The 22985-nt window shown below is 37.4% G+C and overlaps 1 protein-coding gene and 1 pseudogene across 1 annotated transcript; both read left to right on the top strand.

The window, feature by feature from the left end:
- LOC123380619 overlaps positions 1-22985 on the top strand; it is a 94453-nt pseudogene that overhangs the window by 56589 nt on the left and 14879 nt on the right.
- LOC111556541 (olfactory receptor 5AN1-like) lies at positions 16744-20659 on the top strand. The gene has a single exon (XM_045039342.1). The coding sequence runs from the start codon at positions 18691-18693 to the stop codon at positions 19627-19629; it is 939 nt and encodes a 312-aa protein (XP_044895277.1). The 5' UTR covers positions 16744-18690; the 3' UTR covers positions 19630-20659.

The raw sequence follows: 22985 nt of genomic DNA, 5'->3' as shown, positions 1-22985 counted from the left end.
AGGAACTCCAGATTATTCTTAGTAACATGAATCCAAAAAGAACCACACTGAGACATACTATAAATAAAATGTCAAATTTAAAGACAAAAGAAGTAAAAAAAAATACCACTAGTTATGTACTAGGAAACCTCCATAAAATTATTAGCAGATTTTTCAGCAGAAACTTTGCAGGCCTACGGGTGTGGCACAATATTTTCAAAGTGCTGAAAGAAAGAAACCTGTCAACCAAGAACAGTCTACCTGGACAAATTATCTTTCAGAATTGAAGGAGAGATAAGGAGTTTTCAGACAGACAAATCTGAAGAGTTCATCACCACTAGATTGCCTTTACAGGAAATGTACAGGGGACTTCTTCAGGAGAAACAAAAGGTCACTAATTAGCAACAGGAAAACATATGAAAATACAAAAGCAGTTCTAAGAAGGGAAGTACATGGCAATGAATACTTTCATTTAGAAAGAAGAAATGCAATTTAAACAACCTAACTTCACAATTCAAGGAACTAGAAAAAGAAGAATAAACTAAGCCCCAAGTTAGTAGAAGGAAGGAAATAACAAAAATCAGAGTGGAAATAAATGAAGAAGAGACTACAAAGGCAATAGAAAAGATTAATGAAATTACGGGCTGTTTTTAAAAAACTTAATAAACAAAACAGACAAATCTTTTAGCTAGACTCACTAAGAAAAAAGAGAATGACATAAATAAAATTAGAAATGAAAGAGGAGATGTTACAGTTGCTACCACAGAAATACAATAGGTTATAAGAGACTACCATGAATAATTGCAAGCCAAAAACTTGGGCAACCTAAAAGAAATGGACAAATTCCTATAAACATAAAAAGTACCAAGACTGAACCATGAAGAAATAGAAAATATGAGTAGACCAATTACTAGTAAGGAGATTGAGTCAGTAATAAAAAATCCCAACTGATGCAGCAAAGGCAGTCATGTGAGGGAAATATATAGCAATACAAGTCTACATCAAAAAGCAAGAAATGTCTCAGGGATGCCTGGGTGGCTCAGTCGGTTATGTCTGACTTTGGCTCAGGTCATAATCTCATGGTGAGTTTGAGCCCCACCTGGGGCTCGGTGCTGACAGCTTGGAGCCTGGAGTTTGTTTCAGATTCCGTGTCTCCCTCTCTCTCTGCCCCTCCCCTGCTCGTGCTCTCTCTCTCAAAAATAAATAAACATTAAAAAAAATTTTTTTAAAGAAAAGTCTAAAATACACAATCTAACTTATACTTAAAGGAACTGAAAAAGGAAGAGCAAATGAAACCTAAAGTCAGCAGAAGGGAAATAATAAAGAGTAGAGCAGAAATAAATGACATAAACACACACAAACAGAAGAGATCAATGAAACTAACAGCTCGTTCTTTGAAAGAATTAATAAAATTGATACCCCTCAGCCATACTTATCAAAAAGAGAAAGGACCAAAATAAAGAAAATCATGAATGAAAGAGGAGAAATTACAACCAAGATCACAGAAATATAAGCAATTGTAAGAGAATATTATGAAAAATTATATGCTAACAAACTAGGCAATCTGGAAGAAATGGATAAATTTCTAGAAACATACATTTCAAAAGCTGAAACAGGAAGAAATAGAAAATTTTAACAGACCCATAACCAGCAAAGAAATCGAATCAGTAAACAAAAATCTCCCAACAAACACAAGTCCAGGACCGGAGGCTTCCCAGGGGAATTCTACAAGACATTTAAAGGAGAGTTAATACCTATTCCCTTTAAACTGTTCCAAAAGAAAAAAAAAAAAAAAAAAAAAAGAAAGAAAGAAAAACAAACGGAAGAAAGAAATAAAGAAAGAAAAGGAATGGAGGGAAAACTTCCAAGCTCTGTCTACCAGGCCACCATTACCTTGATTCCAAAACCAAAGACCACACTAAAAAGGAAAATTACACGTAAGTATCCCTGATAAACATGGATGCCAAAATTTTCAACAAGTTCATAGCAAATTGAATCCAACAATACATTAAAGAATTATTCAGCACGATCAAGTGAGATTTATCCCTGGGCTGTGCAGAGCTTGTACAATACTCTCAAGTCAATCAATGTGATACACTACATTAATAAAAGAAAGGATAAGAACCATACGATTCTGTCAATAGATATAGGAAAAGCATTTTATGAAATACAACATCCATTCTTGGTAAAAATCCTCAACAAAGTAGGGATAGAGAGAATATATCTCAACATAATAAAGGCTGTAGATGCAAGACCCACCACTAATATCATCTTCAAGGGGGAAAAACCGAGAGGTTATCCTCTACAGTCTAGAACGTGACAGGGATGTCCACTCTCATCATTGTTATTTAACATAGTACTGGAAGTCCTAGCCTCAGCAATCAGACAATAAAAATAATTAAAAGACATCCACATCAGCAAGGAAGAAGTCAGACCTTCACTATTTGCAGAGGACGTGATAACTTTAGGTAGAAAACCTGAAAGACTGCAATAAAAAAATTACTAGAACTGATACACAAAGTCAACAAATTCACAGGATATAAAATCAATGTACAGAAGTCGGTTGCATTTCTATACACCAGTAATGAGGCAGCAGTAAAAGAAATCAAGGAATTGATCCTATTTTACAATTTCGCCAAACCCATAAGATACCTAGGAATAAACCTGACCAACGAGGTAAAAGATCTGTACTCTGAAAACTATAGAAACCTTATGAAAGAAATTGAAGAGGACACAAATAAATTGAAATACATTCCATGCTCATGGATTTGAAGAACAGATATTGTTAAAATGTCTACACTAACCAAAGCAACCTATACATTCAGTGAAATTCCTATCAAAATACCACCAGCGTTAAAAAAAATTTTTTTAAGTTTTTTATTTTGGTTGATAGACCACAAGTGGGGGAGGGTCGGAGAGAAGGAGAGACAATCTCAAGCAGGCTCTGCACTGATGTGGGGATTGAGCTTATGAATTGTGAGATCATGAACTGAGCTGAGATCCTAGAGTTGCACACTTAACCAACTGTGCCACCCAGGTGCTCCAACCACTAGCATTTTCCATTGAGCTAGAACAAACAACTCTAAAATTTGTATGGAACCCCAAAAGCCCCTGAATAGCCAAAGCAATCTTGAAAAATAAAAGCAAAGCTGGAAGCATCACAATTCTGGACTTCAAGCTATATTACAAAGCTGTAGTTTTCAGGACAATATGGCACTGGCACAAAAACGGACACATAGATCAGTGTGACAGAATAGAGAACCCAGAAATAGACCCACAACTATATGGTCAAGTCATCTTCAATGAAACAGGAAAGACTATTGAAGGAAAAAGACAGTCTCTTCAGCAAATGGTGTTGGGAAAACTGGACAACAACATGCAGAAGAATTAAACTGGACCACTTTCTTACACCATAGAGAGAAATAAATTCAAAATGCATGGAAGACCTAAATGTGAGACAGAAACCATCAAAATCCTAGAGTAGAACACAGGAAGAAATCTCTTTGACCTTGGCCATAGCAATTTCTTACTAGACACATTGCCAGAGGCAAGGGAAACAAAAGCAAAAATGAACTGTTGGGACTTCATTAAGGTAAAAAGCTCCTGCATAGTGGAGAAAACAATCAACAAGACTAAAAGACCACCTATGCAATGGGAGAAGATATTTGCAAATGACTTATCAGATAAAGAGTTAGCATCCAAAATCTATAAAGCACTTATCAGACTCAACACCCCAAACCAATTAATCCAGTTGAGAAATGGACAGGAGACATAAATAGACATTTTTCCAAAGACGACATCCAGATGCCTAACAGACACATGAAAAGATGCTCAACACCACTCATCATCAGGGAAATACAAATCAAAACCATAATGAGATACCATCTCACACCTGTCATAGTGGCTAAAATTAACAACACAGGAGACAACAGATGTTGGCAAGTATGCAGAGAAGGGGGAACCCTCTTGCATAGTCAGTGGGAATTCAACCAGTGCAGTCATTCTGGAGAACAGTATGGAGGTTCCTTAAAAAAACTAAAAATGCAACTACCCTATGATCCAGCAATTGCACTACTAGGTATTTACCCAAAGTATACAAAAGCACAGATTTGAAGGGGTATGTGCATATCAATGTTTTATAGTAGTGTTATCAACAATAGCCAAACTATGGAGAGAGCCCAAATGTCCATTGACTGATGAATGGATAAAGAAGATGTGGTATGTATACAATAGAATGTTGTATACAGTAATAGTGCATATATATATATAAAATATTGTATATAGTAATAGTATATAGAATATTGTATATATTAATAGAATATTACTCAGTGGTCAAAAACAATGAAATCTTGCCATTTGCAATGATGTGGATGGAGCTAGAGTGTATGATGCTAAGCGAATAAGTCAGTCAAAGACAAATACCATATGATTTCAGTCACATGTGGAATTTAAAAAATAAAACAGATGAACATTGGGGAGAGTTTTGGAAGGGGCATTGGGTGGGGGGGATGGGCTATATGGGTGTTGGGCATTAAGAAGTGCAGTGCAGTTGTTGTGGTGAGCACTGGGTGTTATATGTAAGTGCTGAATCACTAAATTCTACACCCAAAACCAATTTTATCATATATGTTACCTAATTGGAATTTAAATAAAAACTTGAAGTCAAATGAAAGAAAAAAACAACAACCTCCCAACAAATAAAAGTCCGAGACCAGATGGCTTTCACTGGTGAGTTTTACCAAATATTTCAAGAAGAATTAAGTTCCAATCATTCTCAAACTCCTCCAAAATGTACAAATTGAAAGAACACTCCTAAACTCATTTTATAAGAGCAGCATTACCCTAATAAAAAACCAGACAAGGACACCAAAAGAAAAGAAAATTATAGCCCAGTATGCCCAATGAACATAGATGAAAAATCCTCAAGAAAATATTGCACACTGAATTCAAGACTACATTAAAGATCATATGCCATAATCAAATGATTTATTTATTTCAGTTATGCAAGGATAGTTCAACATCCACAAATCAATCAATGTCATATAGCATATTAATAAAATGAAGAGTAAAAATATGATCATGCCAATAGATGAAGAAAAAGCATCTGAGAAAGTTCAACACCAGACATGATTAAAAAAACACCTGTCAACAAACTGGGTATAGATGTAAGATAATCCCACAGCTAACATTATACTCAGTGGTAAAAATCTCAAAGCTTTTCCTCTAAATCAAGAACATGACAAGGATGCCCCCTCTCACCACTTTATTCTACATAGTACTAGAAATTCTAGCCAGAGTGATTAGGCAAGAAAAAGAAGTAAAATGCATTCAAGTATGAAAAGATGATGTAAAACTGTCTCTCTTTGTAGATAACATGATTATGTACATAGAAAACCCTGATGACTTTACAAAAACGTTATTAGAACTAATAACAAATTTAGTAGTTATATGAAAAAATCAGTATACTGTGACATTTATTTTTTAGTATTTATTTATTAGTATTTTTAAATGTTTATCTTTTAAAAAAATTAAATTAAAAAATTTTTTATTGAGAGACAGAGACAGAGACAGAGCATGAACATGGGAGGAGCAGAGAGACAGGGAGACACAGAATCTGAATCAGGCTCCAGGCTCTGAGCTGTCAGCACAGAGCCCGATGTGGGGCTCAAATTGTGAGATCATGACCTGAGCTGAAGTCAGACACTTAACTGACTGAGCCACCCAGGCTCTCTAAATGTTTATTTATCTTGAGAGAGAGAGAGAGAGAGAGAGAGAGAGAGAGAGAGCGTGAGAGTGCACATGCATATGAGCAGGGGAAGGGGAGAGAGAGAGGAAGAGATAGAATCCCAAGCAGGTGCCACATTGTCAGTGTAGAACCTGAGGTGGGGTGCGATCCCACAAACCATGAGATCGTGACCTGAGCCAAAATCAAGAGTCAGACACTTAACCAATTGAGTCACCCAGGTGCCCAAAAACCTGTGAGACTTCTTTTTAAAAAATTTTTTTAATGTTTATTTATTTTTGAGAGAGAGAGAGAGAGAGAGAGAGAGGAGGGGTGGGGGAGGGGCAGAGACACAGGGAGACACAGAATCTGAAGTAGGTTCCAGGCCCTGAGCTGTCAGCATACAGCCCAATGTGAGGCTTGAACTCATGAACCATGAGATCATGACCTGAGCTGAAGTCAGATGCTTAATTGACTGTGACCCAGGTGCCTCAAACCTGTGATATTTCTATATACAAATAATGAACTAGCAAGAGGAGAAATTAAGAAAGCAATCTCATTTACAGTGTTTCAAAAACAATAAAATCCTAAGAATGAATTTACCAAGGAATTGAAAGACCTATATAAGACAGTGATAAGAGAAATGAAGAAGACGCATCTAAGTGGAAAGTTATATAATTGATACATGTGCTTGTGTGTGTAAAATGGAATACTACTCAGCCATAAAGAAGAGTGAAAATTTGCCATTTGTGGCAATATGGATAGACCTTGAAGGTATTATTAATCTTTTACATTTAAATTCAAGCTAATTAACATACAGTGTAGTCTTGACTTCAGACATAGAACCCAGTGATTCATCTCTTACATATGACACCAGGTGTCATCCCCAAAAGTGCCCTTCTTAATGCCTATCACACATGTAGCCCACCCAACACCCCTCCAGCAACCCTCAGTTTGTTCTCTGTATTTATTTATTTATTTATTTAAATTTTTAATGATTATTTTTGAGAGAGAGAGAGAGACAGAGACAGAGAGACAGAGTGTGAGTAGGGGAAGGGCAGAGAGAGAGGGAGACACAGAATGTGAAGCAGGCTCCAGGCTCTGAGCTGTCAGCCCAGAGCCTGATGTGGGGCTCGAACCATGAGATTATGACCTGAGCCAAAGTCAGAAAGTTAACCAACTGAGCCACCCAGGCACCCCTGTTCTCTGTATTTAAAAGTCTCTTATACATGCCTTACTCTCTGTTTTTATCTTATTTTCCCTCCCTTCCCCTAGATCCATCTGTTGAGTTTCTCAAAGTCCACATATGATTGAAATTGTATGTTATCTTTCTCTGACCAATTTATTTCACTTAGCATAATGCACTCTAGTTTCATCCATGCTGTTGCAAATGGCAAGATTTCATTGTTTTTCATTGCCAAGTATATATACCACATCTTTATCCATTCATCAGTTGATGGACATTTGGGCTGTCTCCATAATTTGGTTATTGTTGATAGTACTGCTATAAGCATTGGGGCACATGTGCGCCTTCAAATTAGCATTTTTATATCCTTTGGATAAATTCCTAGTAGTGCAATTGCTGGGTCAGAGGGTTTATTTTTAATTTTTGAAGAAACTCCATACTGTTTTCCAGAGTGATTGCACCATTTTGCTATCCCACCAATAGTGTAAGACGGTTTCCCTACTCTGCATTTCTGCCAGCATCTGTTGTTGCCCAAGTTGTTCATTTTAGTCATAATGACAGGTGGGAAGTAATATCTCACGGTGGTTTTGATTTGTATTTCCCTGATGATAAGTGATGTTGAGCATCTTTTCATGTGTCTGGATGTCTCCTTTGGAAAAGTATCTATTTGTGTCATCTGCCCATTTGTTCACTGTATTGTTTTTAGGGTGTTGAGTTTGGTAAGTTCTTTATCTGATATGTCATTTGCAAGTATCTTCTCACATTCTATTAGTTGCATTTTAGTTTCGTTGATTGTTTCCTTCACCACTCAGGAGCTTTTTATCTTGATGAGGCCTCCATAGTTCATTTTTGCTTTTATTTTAACCTTGAAGATATTAAGTTATGTGAAGGAAGTCACATGGAGAAGACAGTTATCATAGGATTTCACTCATTTGGAATCTAAAGACAAAAGAGAAACAAACTTAACAATACAAAAGCAAACTCATAGATGCAGAGAACAACTGATGGTTACCAGAGAGGAAGGTGGTTGGGAAGTGGGTAAAATGGTGAAGTTGGTCAAGTGTATGGAGATGATTGGTAACCAGTCTTTTGGTGATGATTATTATCTACTGTATAGAGATGTTGATTATAATATACACCTGAAACTTCTATAATGTCATCAATTTCTCGGCATAGTCAGACCTGGAGCACGCAGCTTGGTATTTTCACAGAGACTGCGTAAGACCTCAGAAATGATGGCTATTGTGGTGTGTTTAGGGTGTGGGAACTGAATTCCTGATCGGAGCCCCTTGGGATTCCAGGACCTTAAGTTGATCAGGAGCAGAAGAGCCTCCAGACTTGAGAGTTCCATGAACACTCAGAGTCCAAATAAGAGGACTTCAAAAAAGTTTAAAAAGAGAATTTTTTTTCTATATAAGAGATTATGGACTAATTTCATACATATTACATTCATATTTATACAATACTTTATATATCGCATTGTTACATCACATAGATTTGACTTGTTTTCTGTTAACCATATGAAGATGGCAGGTGGGAAGTTAGATGATAGATATTACAGATACAACTTTTGGGTACATAGAGGTCTGCCACATTCTTCCCAGTGTAGCAACACTTCATTTGAATCTCACAAAGTGTGATTTGTGGAACATACTTGGTTCTTACTGACCAATAGCATGGTCTTCATTGTTTGGCCATGGAGCCCACATACTATACTTTTGGTATTATATCTTTAAAAATTATACTAAAAATCCATTCAGTTTCAAGGTTAAAGTTATTACAGTTCCTATCAGGGGAAATATATAACTGCTAACCTATCAGCAAAGTTGAATAATTAACTCATTGCCCACCCACCCCTTTCTCCCTGGAGGTAAGAATGGCTGAAGTAGATCAAACCAAGGATGGGACCTTGTCTAGAACATCTCTGCATCCCTGGTAAGTGGCAGGGTAGATGAGTTTCATTTATGAAAACCTAGAAACAAACAAGCAAAAATGTTTGTGGGAATGGTCTTAAGTAGATACTTTTATTGAAGGATTAGTAATGCAGCATAACATGTTGGAAAGAACTTCAAATCAGAATATATAAATTATACCTACTATTGTTTTAATATAATTTATTGTCAAGTTAGCTAACATATAGTGTATACAGTGTGCTCTTGGTTTCAGGAATAGATTCCCATGATTCATCGCTTACATACAACACCTAGTGCTCATCCTGAAAGCGCCTTCCTCAGTGCCCATCACGAATCTTCCCCTCCTCCACCCTCCCCATCAACCCTCAGTTTGTTCTCTGCATTTAAGAGTCTCCTGTGGTTTGCCTCCCCCACTGTTTGAAACTGTTTCTCCCCCTACCCTTCCCCCATGTCTTCTAAGTTTCTCAAATTCCACATATGAGTGAAAACATATGATATCTCTCTTTCTCTGACTGACTTATTTCACTTATCATAATACCCTCCAGTTCCATCCATGTTGCTGCAATGGCAAGATTTCATTCTTTCTCATTGTCGTGTAGTATTTCATTGTATATATAAACCACATCTTCTTTATCCATCCCAAATTACACCTACTATTAATAGAAGGCATGCTTGTGGTACACCCCTTGGGTAAATGCTTTAGAAGCATTATCTAATTTTATTCTATGAAGACTTACTCTATGAAGTAGCTACTACTACCAGCCCCATCTTATGATAATCCTGAGGCTTGGAGAGGTTAATTTGCTCCAAGTTACACAGTCATCAAGTGGAAGGGTTGAAATTCAACCCAGATTCATTGATACCTATGTCCCAGTTTGTAACCACAATAAGCCGTGACTCTGTCATGAATTAGTTTTGTTGTTTTCCTTATTGTCTCAGTTTCTTCATTATGCACAGGATATAATGGCATGTCTGACAGCGCTGCTGTGATGGTTGAGTCTGGTCAGGTATTTGAGAAAATTTATGTATGTCTATATCTAAAATGAAAGTGTTTTGTACAGAGGGAAATGCTCATGTATTTAATTTATTTTAATTAAGGTATTTTACCAGCTAGCCGTGTCATCTTGAGCAAATCTTTTAGCTCCCTGGCTTCAGGTTCCTCACCTGGTAATTGACGGTGTTGGACTAGATGATCTCTAGGTTCTTTCCAGCTCTAATGACTCTTAAGTTTCCAACAGAAAGACTACAATCATGAGAACATTATTGGACTGTGGGGATGTCAGGGATGGATCCAGAAGGGACATGGCAAAGTGGGGCATGAAATTAGCAGGGACAAAAACTCCATGACAACCGTGACTCCAGAGAGCATCCCTGAGGGTTTTCTCCCTCTAATTGTCTTTTCTCGTGTTACCTCTGCTCTTAATAGCATATTTAAGAGGATCGCCAGTTGTGGGCATCTCTCTTGCCCTGAGTGGACAGCCAGTTTCAAAGCCAAAGACTCCCATCTTGGAGAACAATAGGGCCCAGCTGGAAAATTCCTTTGGAAAAGAAATAAGCAGTTTTAACCTTTGGCAAGAGCTCTGTCTTCTTGGGGAATCTGGGTCAAGGTGAGAGGGCAAGATTTAGTGAGAACAGTGGATTTTGTGCTATCTTAATAGCCATGTGATTCTGGAGCAAGGTTTTATGGCCCTCAGTTTCTCCCATTCTTCACCTACTCTCTCTCCCTCAGTCCCACACCTTCCACTGTGGGCTGTTTTGGGTTCTCTTTCTCCTAGCCAATGTCTCTGAGCTTCATTAAAAAGATTAATCTCTACTCTTAAATATCAGGGATTATTCTGGGGTGAGGCATGAATGTTGAGTTCCTGTTCTGCAATTTCTTAAGGATGTGATCTCTTTTTTTAAGTTTTTTAAATGTTTATTTATTTTAGAGACAGAGAGAGAGAGTACACGTGGAGCAATTGGGGGAGGACAGAAAGAATCTGAAGGATGCTCTGTGCTGACAGCAGAGAGCCAGATGTGGGGCTCAAATTCACAAACCGTGATTTCATGACCTGAGCCGAAGTTGGACCCTAATCTTGAGCTCTGTTACCTTCTGTTTTTTTCACCTGTAAAATAGGGGATAATGAGATCATTTAGAATCTAATGAAATAATGTTTTTTTTTAAACTAACAAAATTTAGAAGTCAATAATTGAGCACTGACTTAAAAATAACAATTTACTGGCTTTCAGGGGAATTTCCTCAGATCACACATTCTTGTGTAGGTTTTCCAATTTTACCTATCCCAATGACCCTCTTAATTTAATTATTTCCTTGAGGATTCTGTTTTTAAAAAGATACTAATTTAATTTCCATTTACATAAATAATTGATTCATAATTTCTAAGCAAAAGGCTAGCACTTCACTAAATAATGATATGACAGTGTACTCAAATACAATCCCATTGGCTTGTTGAAACACTTTAAATAAGTCTCCATAGTCTTCTTTAGAGACCCTAGTGTGGGTAACACGGATATCAGAGATGCCCCATTCCAAGCATAGGTAGTTGTTAGTCTGTCTTTTAACCTCATTTTTTTTAACTTGTTCTTCATTCAGCAACATCTTGGCTCTTTTAACCTGATTTTGTACCCTGCACAACCTTATAAACTGGCCATGTCCTTAGTTATCAGAATTTGAAGGTTTTGATTAGCTAGATGCTCATAGTAAAATGCCTAATTAATATCTACATCAGTCACCTTTTCTGTTAATTGTCTTGGAGATGGTGAACACATGCAACAACTTAACCAAACAGAGTGAATAATTTCAGAATTTTTCCTTTTCCTATAGCTTACTGAAGTTTAAACAGATGTATTTTATCATGAATTAGTAAACAATCCACAATTCCTTATATTTGGGGGGGAATGATGAATTACATAAAATACTTTTAGCTTTGACTTCTTTGTTAACAGAATGTAATAAGAAATGGAGAGTTTTACTGTAAGTGATTGAACAGGAGGTTGACTTATTTTCATAGAATTGATCGATTATGTTGGTGTATTGGGGGATGTTGTGCGCAGAGGTTCATATTTGCAAAATATTTTCATTGAATCTAATTAATCCTGGATAAAATAATGGAGAACTTTTATTGGCAACACTTTATTTTGAGAGTAAACAGAAAGATTTCCAAGTTCCTAAAACCATAATTGAAATGAAATAAGACAATTTTAGTTTTACATCCAAAAGTGGGTGAAAGAACCATTTGTTCATCATGTATTTATTCAGTTATGCAAACATTAGTATACAGGATGCTTATCACTAAATAGTGGAACATCTCCACTGGACCATGCACTGTGCATAGTATCGTCAGCTCAAGAGTATTTGGTGGTGGTAGAACATGAAAAGTGGCATCAGGAGTTTACAGCTGACTGGAAGATAACAGAACACCACAAGATTGAAATAATTATATTTATTGGTTAACAGTATTCTTGAGTCTAGGCTCAGAGACCATCTAATGTAGAAAATAATCATGTGAAGAGCTCCTTGACCTTTCAGTATTCGTTTTGCTTTATTTTTCTTTCACAGAGAGGAATGAGAATGGGGATGATAATTGCTAACATTTATTGAGTCTCTACTGTTTGAGGCCATTTATGTTATTCAGTCCTTGCAGCAATCCTATGAGATAGTAAGTGTTATTAGCCCTGTTTATAGATGAGGCAACTGAGGCACAGAGAGGTTAATAACTTGCGAAGGGTGACATGGGCAGTAGGTAAAATTCAGGAAATTCTGAAAGTCTGTTTTCTCTGTCATTCTCTCTCCATCATTTTCTGTTCCCCTCTCCCTTTCTTTCTCAATCTGTGCATACAATTAAGGCTGTATATATTGTAATAAATTGTTTCTTATAAATACAGGAGTTGTCTAACATTGACCAAGCACAGAGACATTTAAAGAAGGAAATCAAAATCATACCAGTTATTACTTTTGGCATTTGTAATTGGCTCGTGTATGTGTTGTGAGACAGAGAGAGAGAGAGAGAGAGATTATACAAAGCATTTTTTCCCTCCAAAAAAGGTAGAACTATTTGTACATACTCGGCAGCAGCATATGTGAGTGTCCATCCCTAATTGATCAATATCTTTTATATTACAGACATATCCACATTGTCTTTTTTATATTTTCTGGCTGTTTTTTTAACTTCATCAATTGTATTTGAAAAGTACCTCATATAATGGGTTTTTCAGTTATAAGAAAGTTTTGAATAATTATATTTTTTTCTCAGAGTTTCTGTTTTAGTGTTATATTTTGGAAATTTCTTTCCTATCTCAAGATTATATAAATGCATATCTATTTATTCCTCTAATGCTCTAATGGTCTAGTAGACCATTAATGGGAGAGTTTATCATTTCTGTATCAATTTCAAATACTAATTTTATCAGCTGTTAACTTCTCACCAATTTTTAAATTTATTCTTTTTTTTATTTAAAAAAAATTTTTTTAATGTTTATATTTGAGAGAGAGAGACACACAGACAGAGCACAAGTGGGAAGGGGCATAGAGAGAGGGAGACACAGAATCCAAAGCAGACTCCAGGCTCTGAGCTGTCAGCACAGAGCCCAATATGGGGCTCGAACCCACAAACCGTGAGATCATGACCTGAGCTGAAGTCAGACGCTCAACCAACTGAGCCACTCAGGCGCCCCTAAATTTATTCTTAAATATGTATTTGTTCTCTGATACATGTCTATGTTTACAAGAATAATGAGTTATCCATGTTTATAATACTTAATATCAGAAAGTTCAGGTCCAATTATTTTTTATCTAAATTTTTGGCTGTTATTAATATACTGTTTCATCTCAAGGAAGGACAGTTTGGGTATGTAGTACAGCCAATAGTTGGCATCTGTTACAAATCTGTCAGTGAGTCTATCATGTTGACTATATCAACCAAACATATTAAATATAACTTTGTAGTATTTGGTAACTGAAATATATACTTTGACATGTTTTTGGGATCAAGGCCCATCATAGATTGATTCTGGTTGTCAATTGGCCTAAGTCTATTTGAAATGGAAAAACATACTATGTTCGGGGATTGGAGGAACAAATATTGTTAAAACATTTATACTAACCAAAGCAATCTACATGTTCTTGCAATTCCTATCAAAATAACACCAGGATTTTTCATAAAAAATTTTTCTAAAATTTGTATGGAACCAGAAAAGACCCCAAATAGCCAAAATAATGTTGAAAAAGAAAAGCAAAGTGGGAAGCATCACAATTCTGGACTTCAAGCTGTATTACAAAGCTGTAATCATCAAAATATGATGGTACTGGTACAAAAACAGACACATAGATCAATGGAACAGAATAGAGAACCCAGAAATGGACCCACAAATGTATGGTCAACTCATCTTTGACAAAGCAGGAAAAAATATTTAATGGAAAAAAGACAGTCTCTTCAACAAATGGTGTTGAGAAAACTGGACAGCAACATGCAGGAGAGTGAAACTGGACTACACTCTTAGACCATTCACAAAAATTCAAAATGGGTGAAAGAACTAAATGTGAGACAGGAAACCATCAAAATCCTGGAGGAGAAAGTAGACAGACACCTCTTTGACCTTGCCCACAGCAACTTCTTACTGAACTCAAGAAAACTAAATAGACAATAATTTACATGGTTTAACTCCAGAAATCTAAATAGTTTACCATGGCCCCAGGTGCTTTGACTGACTTCCACAGAAGGTCTGAATCTGTATTGCCTAGAGGCAGGGAAGCCTGCTGATCTACAGGGCTGATAATGCCTCAGGAACTTCCCCAAATTAACCCATAAAAGGCTAGTATGCCTGGCATGCTTATCCACAAGCACAGCTGTCCTGCATGGTTATCTTGAGCAATCAGTGATAGTAATAGCCAACACCTATTGGACAATTAATGTGTACTGGATTGTGTGCTGAGCATGTGCATGAATTTCCTCAGGTAACTCTCCCATTAACCTTACAGTTCAGGGGTTCTTGTCCTCACTTTGTTGTGAGTGAGTCATATCTAGTGTGTTTAAACCACTGGGACAAGTGAATAGAGTGAGATGGTATCAGAACGAGAACTCTTTTTTTCATTTTATTGAGATATAATTGACATACAACACTGTATAAATTTGAGGGGTACAACACAATGATTTGATTTATGTATACATTACAAAATGATTACCACAGAAGACTAGTTAGCATTCATCACTTTTCATAGTTCCAGTTACATCTTCCTTGTGATGTGAACTTTTGAGATCTAATCTCTTAGCAACTTTCAAATACACAGTATAGTATTGTTAAGTATAGTCATGATGTTGCACATTGCATTCCCCAAATTTATTTACCTTATAACTGGAAGCGTGTACCTTTTGACCGCCTTCCCCAATTCCCCCATCTCCTACCCACTGCCTCTGGCAACCGCAAATCAGATATCTCTTTCAGTGAGTTCAGTTTTTTTAGATTTCGCATATAGTGAGATCATATTATATTTGTCTTTTTTGGTCTAACTTATCTCACTTAGCATAGTGTTCTCAAGGACCATGCAGCTTGTCACAAATGCCAGGATTTCCTTCTTTTTCATGCCTGAATAATATTTATATATAATATTGAATGTTAGCATATATTATGTATATAATAGTGTAACATTTTACACATCAATTATGATTTCTTTATCCATTCATTTTTTTAAAGATTTTTTTTGTTTTTTTGTTTGTTATATATAGAGAGAAAAAGAATTCATGCATACAAGCAGGAAAGAGGCAGACAGAGAGAGAGAGGGAGAGAGAGAATCTTAAGCAGGCTCCACACTGGGCACAGAGCCTGTCATGGGGCTTGATCTCACAACCCTTAAATCATGACCTGAGGCCGAAATCCAGAGTTGGACACTTGACGGAGCCACCCAGGCGTCCCTATCCATTTATCTTTTAATGGGCATTTAGGTTATTTCAATGTCTTGGTTATGGTAAATAATGCTGCAATGAACATGGGGGGTGGTGGTGCAAATATCTCTTCAGAACACTAATTTTATTTCCTGTGAATATATACCCAGAAGTGGAATTGCTGGATCACATGTAGTTGTATTTTTAATTTTTTTAGGATCTCCATACTGTTTTCCATAGTGTCTATACCAATTTATATTTCCACAGCAGCGCACACCCCTATTCTCCACACCTTCACCAGCATTTGTTCTCTCTAACTATTCTGGCAGATGTGAGTTGATATCTCTTTGCATTCCCCTGGTGATTAGTGATGGAGAAAACACCTTTCCATGTACCTTTTGGTCATTAGGTGTCATCATGGAAGAGTATCTATTCAGGTCCTGGGCCCAATTTTTAATTGGACCATTTATTTTCTTGCTATTAAGTTATATGAGTTTGTTTTATATTTTGTATATTAACATCTTATCAGATATGTGGTTTGAAAATATTTTCTCCTGTTCCATAGGTTACCTTTTCATTTTGCTTATCATTTCTTTTGTTGTGCAGAAGTTTTTAGTTTGATATAATCCCACTTGTTTAATTTTTAATTTTTTTTTTTTTTGCTTGTACTTTAGATGTGATATCCAAAGAATCACTGCCAAGTGATGTCAAGAAGTTTTTCCCCTATGTTTTCTTCTAAGAGTTTTATGGTTACAGGTCTTACATTTTGGTCCTTAGTTCATTTTGAGTTAATTTTTTGAGTGGTGTAAGATTTGGGTTTAGTTTTCTTCTTTTGCATATGAGACAAGTTTCATTTGTTTGTTTTATGAGAGAGAGAGAGTGTGTGAGCAGGGGAAGTGGGGGGGGAGAGAGAAAGAGAGAGAGAGAGAGAGAGAGAGAGAGAGAGAGAGAGAGAGAGAGAATCTTAACCAGGCTCTACACACTCAGCATGGAGCCCAATGTGGGGTTGTATCCCTTGACCCTGAGATCATGACCTGAGCTGAACTCAAGAGTTGGAAGCTCAGCTGACTGAGCCACCCAGGGGCCCCTCTTTTGCATATGAATATCCATTTTTGCCAACAACAGTTATTGAAGAGATTATCTTTTCTCTATTGAGTATTTTATGCTCTCTTATCAAATATTAGTTGACCACATTTGCATGGTTCTGTTTCTGGGCCACACTTAAATGTATAAAGCCACTCCCTGGACTCTCTGCTAGAGTGCTTCTGGGTTTGGCAGCTTCCCAGGAGCCCTGGTCAGCTTCCTGGTTGGATGGTACTAGGAGATATACTCAGCAGTAGGTGGGGCTATGAATTGGCTTTTCTGCCTGGAAATGGTGGAGATAGGCTCTAAGGCCAACAAGGCTCATTGTTTGAGGTTCTGAATCAGGCAGAACTGTGTGCTGATTTCCCTGGACAAATGAGGCCACTGTCCTAGCTCTGCAGGTGGGCAGCACTGCTGACTGCTGAACGATGCTCCTTTTTAGGTGGTCTGGGCAGGTTTCTGGTTGGGCTGGGCCTGATGGGTCAGTGGATGAGTTTATGAATTGGTTTCCAGCCTGTACAGAGTGGCAGAACAGGCTCCAATGCCAGAAAGCTTGCCATTTCAGATCCTAGATTAGACAGAACTGCCCACCAAATTACCCGGTGGTCAGATGGGACCACCATCTGGTCTCTGCAATGGGTAAAACCTCCGGTGGGGATTTCTACCTGAGTGTCAATGCAAATAGGAACTCAGTCTGCCAGGATCTGAGCACTGATTGCTGAAAGTCCTGCCTCCTTCTCCCTCACAATCGGATTCCCAGTAATCATACCCCACAGATTCCCCTGCCGTCCCCTAGAGGTGAGACCAGATTGGACATCCCACGAAATGACCCACAATTCTGGGGGAACTGGATAACCACCCACCTTGGGATCTCTCCCTCCCCCTCCTGCCCCAACTGGGGAAACCATAGGTGAAAGGAATCCTGTTGGTGTGGCACTGTGCCAGCATGGGAGAGTGGCAGTACAGTCAAAGTGTGGCTGACCTCTACCCACCTGTGTGGTCTCTGTAGTCCAAGGTAGGTGTTTCTGCCTCATTCCCATGTTCTAGGATTTTCAAAATGTTGTCTTGCCTATGAATAGTTATTCTATTGCTAGTTGTCCTGGGGAGGGGGCTGATGTCAGGAATGACCTATAGTGCAATCTTGATGATGTTTTTCAGAACTAAAACACCAAAGTCTAAACTCTTAACCACAGTACTATGCTGTTTCCTAAGAAACAAAATATTCTAAAATTGAGACGATAGTTGAGGGCAATAGTGAGTTGTGCTAGCCTCTGTATGGAATAGTTTGTGTGAAGGCTTCCCTAAGAAGACGTATTCCATAACCTAATTGAGCACCTCTGCTGTGCCCCCAAGAGAATGTTTTCAGAATTACATATTATGATGTAACTTACCAGGCCATTTTGGAGATGTTTTATTAGATAAATTTGTTTAAAAGTTTGAGAAGTTATTATAAAAAGGATAATATTTTTCATGGTTGAGATAAGAAATTTAAGAAACCTATGTAGATGATCATCTGGGGGAGAAGAGCTATTTCAAATGTATTCTTCAATGATGCCACTTATATAGCAGTTACATATTTATCAGAGGTCTTTTAAAAACCTATTATTTTAATCAATGATTCTTAGTATTATATATAAGAACCATAGGGTTTCTATTGCTTTTTTTAAAGTGGTCAATTTTTAAATATCTCTTTTAATTTTCATGAGACGTCATGGAATAACTGAGAACCTGAAGCACTTTTTAAAAGGTAATTCCTGACACTTTAAGATGAAAAGGTGTGGTCTTTTCTTCAGGAAAGTGAAGCATTGCTTCTTTCCCAGTTCTCAGCGGAGGGGAGAATGACATATATGAGCAATGTAATTCTGTCATTTCACCTGAGTCAGCAGTGCATTCTCTTCTCTCTTTTCTGATTCTAGAAGCACCAAGCCAATGAGTGGGAGAGGAAATATTACAGAGGTCACTTATTTCATCCTTTTGGGATTCTCTGATTTCCCCAGAATCCTAGCAGTGCTCTTTGTTGTATTCCTGCTCATCTACATTATGACTCTGACTTGGAACTTGTGCCTCATCATCTTAATAAGGATGGACTCTCACCTCCACACACCCATGTACTTCTTCCTCAGTAATCTGTCCTTCATGGATATCTGCTATGTGACCTCCACAGCCCCCAAGATGCTCTCCAGCTTTTTCCAAGAGCAGCAGACTATCACCTTTGTGGGTTGCGCCGTTCAATACTTTGTTTTTTCAATCATGGGACTGAGTGAGTCTTGTCTCATGACAGCCATGGCTTATGACCGATATGCCGCCATTTGTAATCCTCTTCTCTATTCATCAGTCATGTCACCCACCCTGTGTATTCGGATGGTGCTGGGGTCCTATCTGGCTGGACTCTCTGGTTCTGTATCCCAATTGTGTGCCATACTTCAGCTTCACTTCTGTGGGCCTAATGTCATCAACCACTTCTTCTGTGACATGCCCCAGTTGTTAGTCCTGTCCTGCACTGACACTTTCTTTGTGCAACTCTTGACTGCTATATTAACAGTGATCTTTGGGATAACAAATGCCTTCATTATCATGATATCCTATGGCTATATTGTCATCTCCGTCATGAAGATCACTTCAGCTAAAGGCAGGTCCAAGACTTTCAACACCTGTGCTTCTCATCTGACAGCAGTTTCCCTCTTCTATACCTCAGGTATGTTTGTCTATTTGAGTTCCAGCTCTGGTGGCTCCTCCAGTTTTGACAGATTTGCATCAGTATTCTACACTGTGGTTATCCCCATGTTGAATCCCTTGATTTACAGTCTGAGGAACAAGGAAATCAAAGATGCCTTGAAGAGGCTGCAAAAGAAGAAATCTTCCTGCTGAGGTCCTGTCCAGATTTGTCCCATCAGAAACCTTAAAACAATATGCACATGAATGAACTATAACAAAATTTATACTATCTTTGTATAAAGAAAGCTTAATTTGACACAGATAATATGCCAAATGGACTGACACGTGACTTGATTCCACACAAACACAGTACATTTAAGTCCTGGAATTTCATACTTTTACCCTACATGAATAGTGGCCTCATTTATAAGTAATCTGCAAGTATTTGTAAAATTTTAAAATTTAGAAACCTGTCACTTTTTGCTTCGGAGATTGAGCCCTGTTCAGTCTCAAACCTCTGATTGTAAAAGAGTGATACCTGACAGATGCCCCCAGGAATGTAGAAACCTGTCTCCCAAATATTTTGATGCAGTGTAATCAAGACTTGATGATGATGTTTATTCTGTGTTTCTGACCATAATGGGAGAGAATAGAGAAAGGGGATGTGTCTTTGAAAAGAAACGAAACTATACAATTAGCCAGTTGTGTCTTCTGGGAAGAGCAGTCTGAGATAGCTAATGTTTGTCTAAGGCCTTTTTCAGGGCTAATCATCTATTAAGATTTGGTCACATTACCAGGTGTAATCTAAAGAAGCGGGGGGTGATTTGAATCATAAAGAGTAATGGAATGAAGGATGTGGTCCCTTCAGTAGCATTTATTTATGAGTTTGATGTTTTAATTCTTGAATCTTATGTCCAATGTGGATTTCTGGGGGAGATGCTGTGCAAAATTCATGTCAACTAATAGCAATTTCTGATACTGTAGGACTCAAACCTCTTTCCCCCATTAAATCTGGAAAATTTGCCCTGTTGACATAGGCAATGGGATCACACTACCAAATTGTTCTGGTATTTTAAGCATCTGTTCAAATTTGGTGTGAGGAGATTTGTGTGAGAATTCATTGTAACAATATAGTTACTGAATGTTCAATGTTTGCAGAGACCAAGAACAAATATAGAAGGTTTTACACACTCTTTGCTATTGTGTGTGTTCAATATTTTATGTCCTAGATTTTTGGTTGTATGGGTGATACAGTGGATGGAGTAGGTGGTCAGAGTTACTCTAATACTTATATTTTCCAGTTGTACTCAGGGTCAGGAGAGGAAATAGATAGCAATATGCAGGGTTCTCAACCCTGGCTAGTTTGTGTTGTCTGAAGGAGGAAATAAAACATTTGGTCCTAGAAGCCTGGTTAAAAAGAGGAACAAGATGGGTCCCAACACTTACTGTTGATTTGCCAGATTGCTTAGACATTAACCAAATGATAAAAACTAAATTCCATTACATTTATATATTATTCTTAGAGATTTAATGGGTTCTTTATGAATGCTTTTTGTTCTCAATTTTAATTAGTCACATGAATTATTCTTTTTAACTAAAAACTTTAAGTGAAGAGGTATTTAAAGCTTTTGCCAAATCTTCCATGAGTTTACATTTGGGGAGGACTGAGAGAAGGGGAATCTCTAGGAGAGAGTGTGGGGGCTTATCCCATGCTAAGGAAACTGTAATATGAGCAAAGGATGTTTGGCCCCCCAATCCAGGTAGAGGTATATTCTTGAAGCACTGCTCTTTACATATGTGTAAGAATGTATGGGAGGTCTGTTGCTAAGGTTCTGTGAAGCCTTCCTTAAGAGACAAAACTCTGCTAGATGTTAAAGGAAGATATTTCCATAATACTGCACAGATCTCCCTCTTGACCAGTTCAGATGAGCTCAGGGAGGTGATGAATAAGAGCTGCTGATGGTAACTGGAAGTTAACCTTCTGGGAGCTGCTGTGGATGGGTGAGGTTCCCAGGAGCTTCTATCTTCCAAGAAATGCCTTAATCAGCTATTGTTGAGAAACATTAGCTACAGGTACTGATGGGAAATTCCTTTAAGTATTATTTTAAAGAAAAAACCTGGGGAAAATAAAACATAGTTATCCAGACTTGTCCCTGAAGAACAGTTAGACCAATGGTATATACCCAGATTCTACTCTTAGTAATTAGTAATTGCATAGACATTTAGCCATGTAATATCTCATGGGAACAGTCATTCTGCAAGCCCTCACTAAGCATTTGCTAGATACATACATCAAGGTGGGTGGTAAGGATGAAAAGAGAATTAGAAAAGCTTCCTGTCCTCATATCTAGTTAGGAAACAGACCCATACATAAAATAATAAATTCTACATATTTAGACATAGTTCAATGCAAGGTGATTAAAATAGACCCACAGACTAAGGGATATGAAAAGAATAAGAATTCATATGGGTTATCAGGGAGTCAGTGGAAAGTTGGGTCAAAAGGAAGAGCTTGACCTCATTTTGCAGGACTTATTTCACAAAAGAGAAGAGAATTCCCTTTAGTCAGAGTAAGTTGCAAAGTAGAGTGTTGAATGTGCAGAAGGGTATCATTGGGAGCCATGGACCATAAAGATGAAAAGCTGAGCATGAATTTTAGCATAAAGACTCAGAATTTCACTTTGTATTTAGTCAAGAGTCAAAGAGCCTAAATAATTGAGATTCTAGGGGTTGATAGTTATTATTATAATTGACCTCTTGGCCCAAATAATCTTCCTTAAATGATCCTAATAATCTTTCTAAGGTACTGAATGTGTTTTTTTCCAAATAATTTCAGTGATGTTCTATTATTAATACTGTATAAAGATCAAACCCATTATTCATTAGAGTTGTTTTAGAAAGACTATTTAGACCAAGAGATCAGTTAATGAGTAGAAGTTTGAGCCCCAAGAAATTATGGTAAGCTGATTTTGAATCTCACATGCTCACACACACTGATAAGGTTTAAAGAATAGAGGAGAATCAGAGCCTTGGCAGTGGACAGGACTCATTTGAGACATGCATATGGTTCACTTAATAGATCTCCAGTCTCCAGACTTTTAGATTACGTCTGTGCACATCAAGATGAAAATTTAGTTTTTAACCCTCTGGGGGATGAATGATTAAAATTGGTGCTTCCGGATGCACAATCTAGGAGAACACATTTGGTATTTGAATGACACTAGGTAGGATTAGAGTTAAGAAAATAAAAGTTACATAATATCATTTTATAATTTATTAATTATTGCCAAGACCAATGTCAAAGGGTTTCTTCCTCATGTTTTCTTCTAAGTGTTTTATGACTTCTTCTAAGTCATATGTTTAAGATTCTAATCCCTCTAATTAAAATTCTAATTAATTTTTGTGGGTGGTGTAAGTTAGGAGTCCACTTTTTTTCTGTATGTGGTTATCCAGTTTTCCAGCACCATTTGTCAAACAGACTATCCTTTCTACATTAAGTATTCTTTCCTCCTATGTCAAATATTAGTACGTGGGGGCTCATTTCTTGATATTCTGTTCTGTTCCATTAG

Source organism: Felis catus, chromosome D1, assembly GCF_018350175.1.
Source record: "Felis catus isolate Fca126 chromosome D1, F.catus_Fca126_mat1.0, whole genome shotgun sequence".
Lineage (NCBI taxonomy): Eukaryota > Metazoa > Chordata > Mammalia > Carnivora > Felidae > Felis > Felis catus.
Note: the sequence above shows the minus strand (reverse complement) of the source record. Positions and strands in the feature narration are given on the sequence as shown.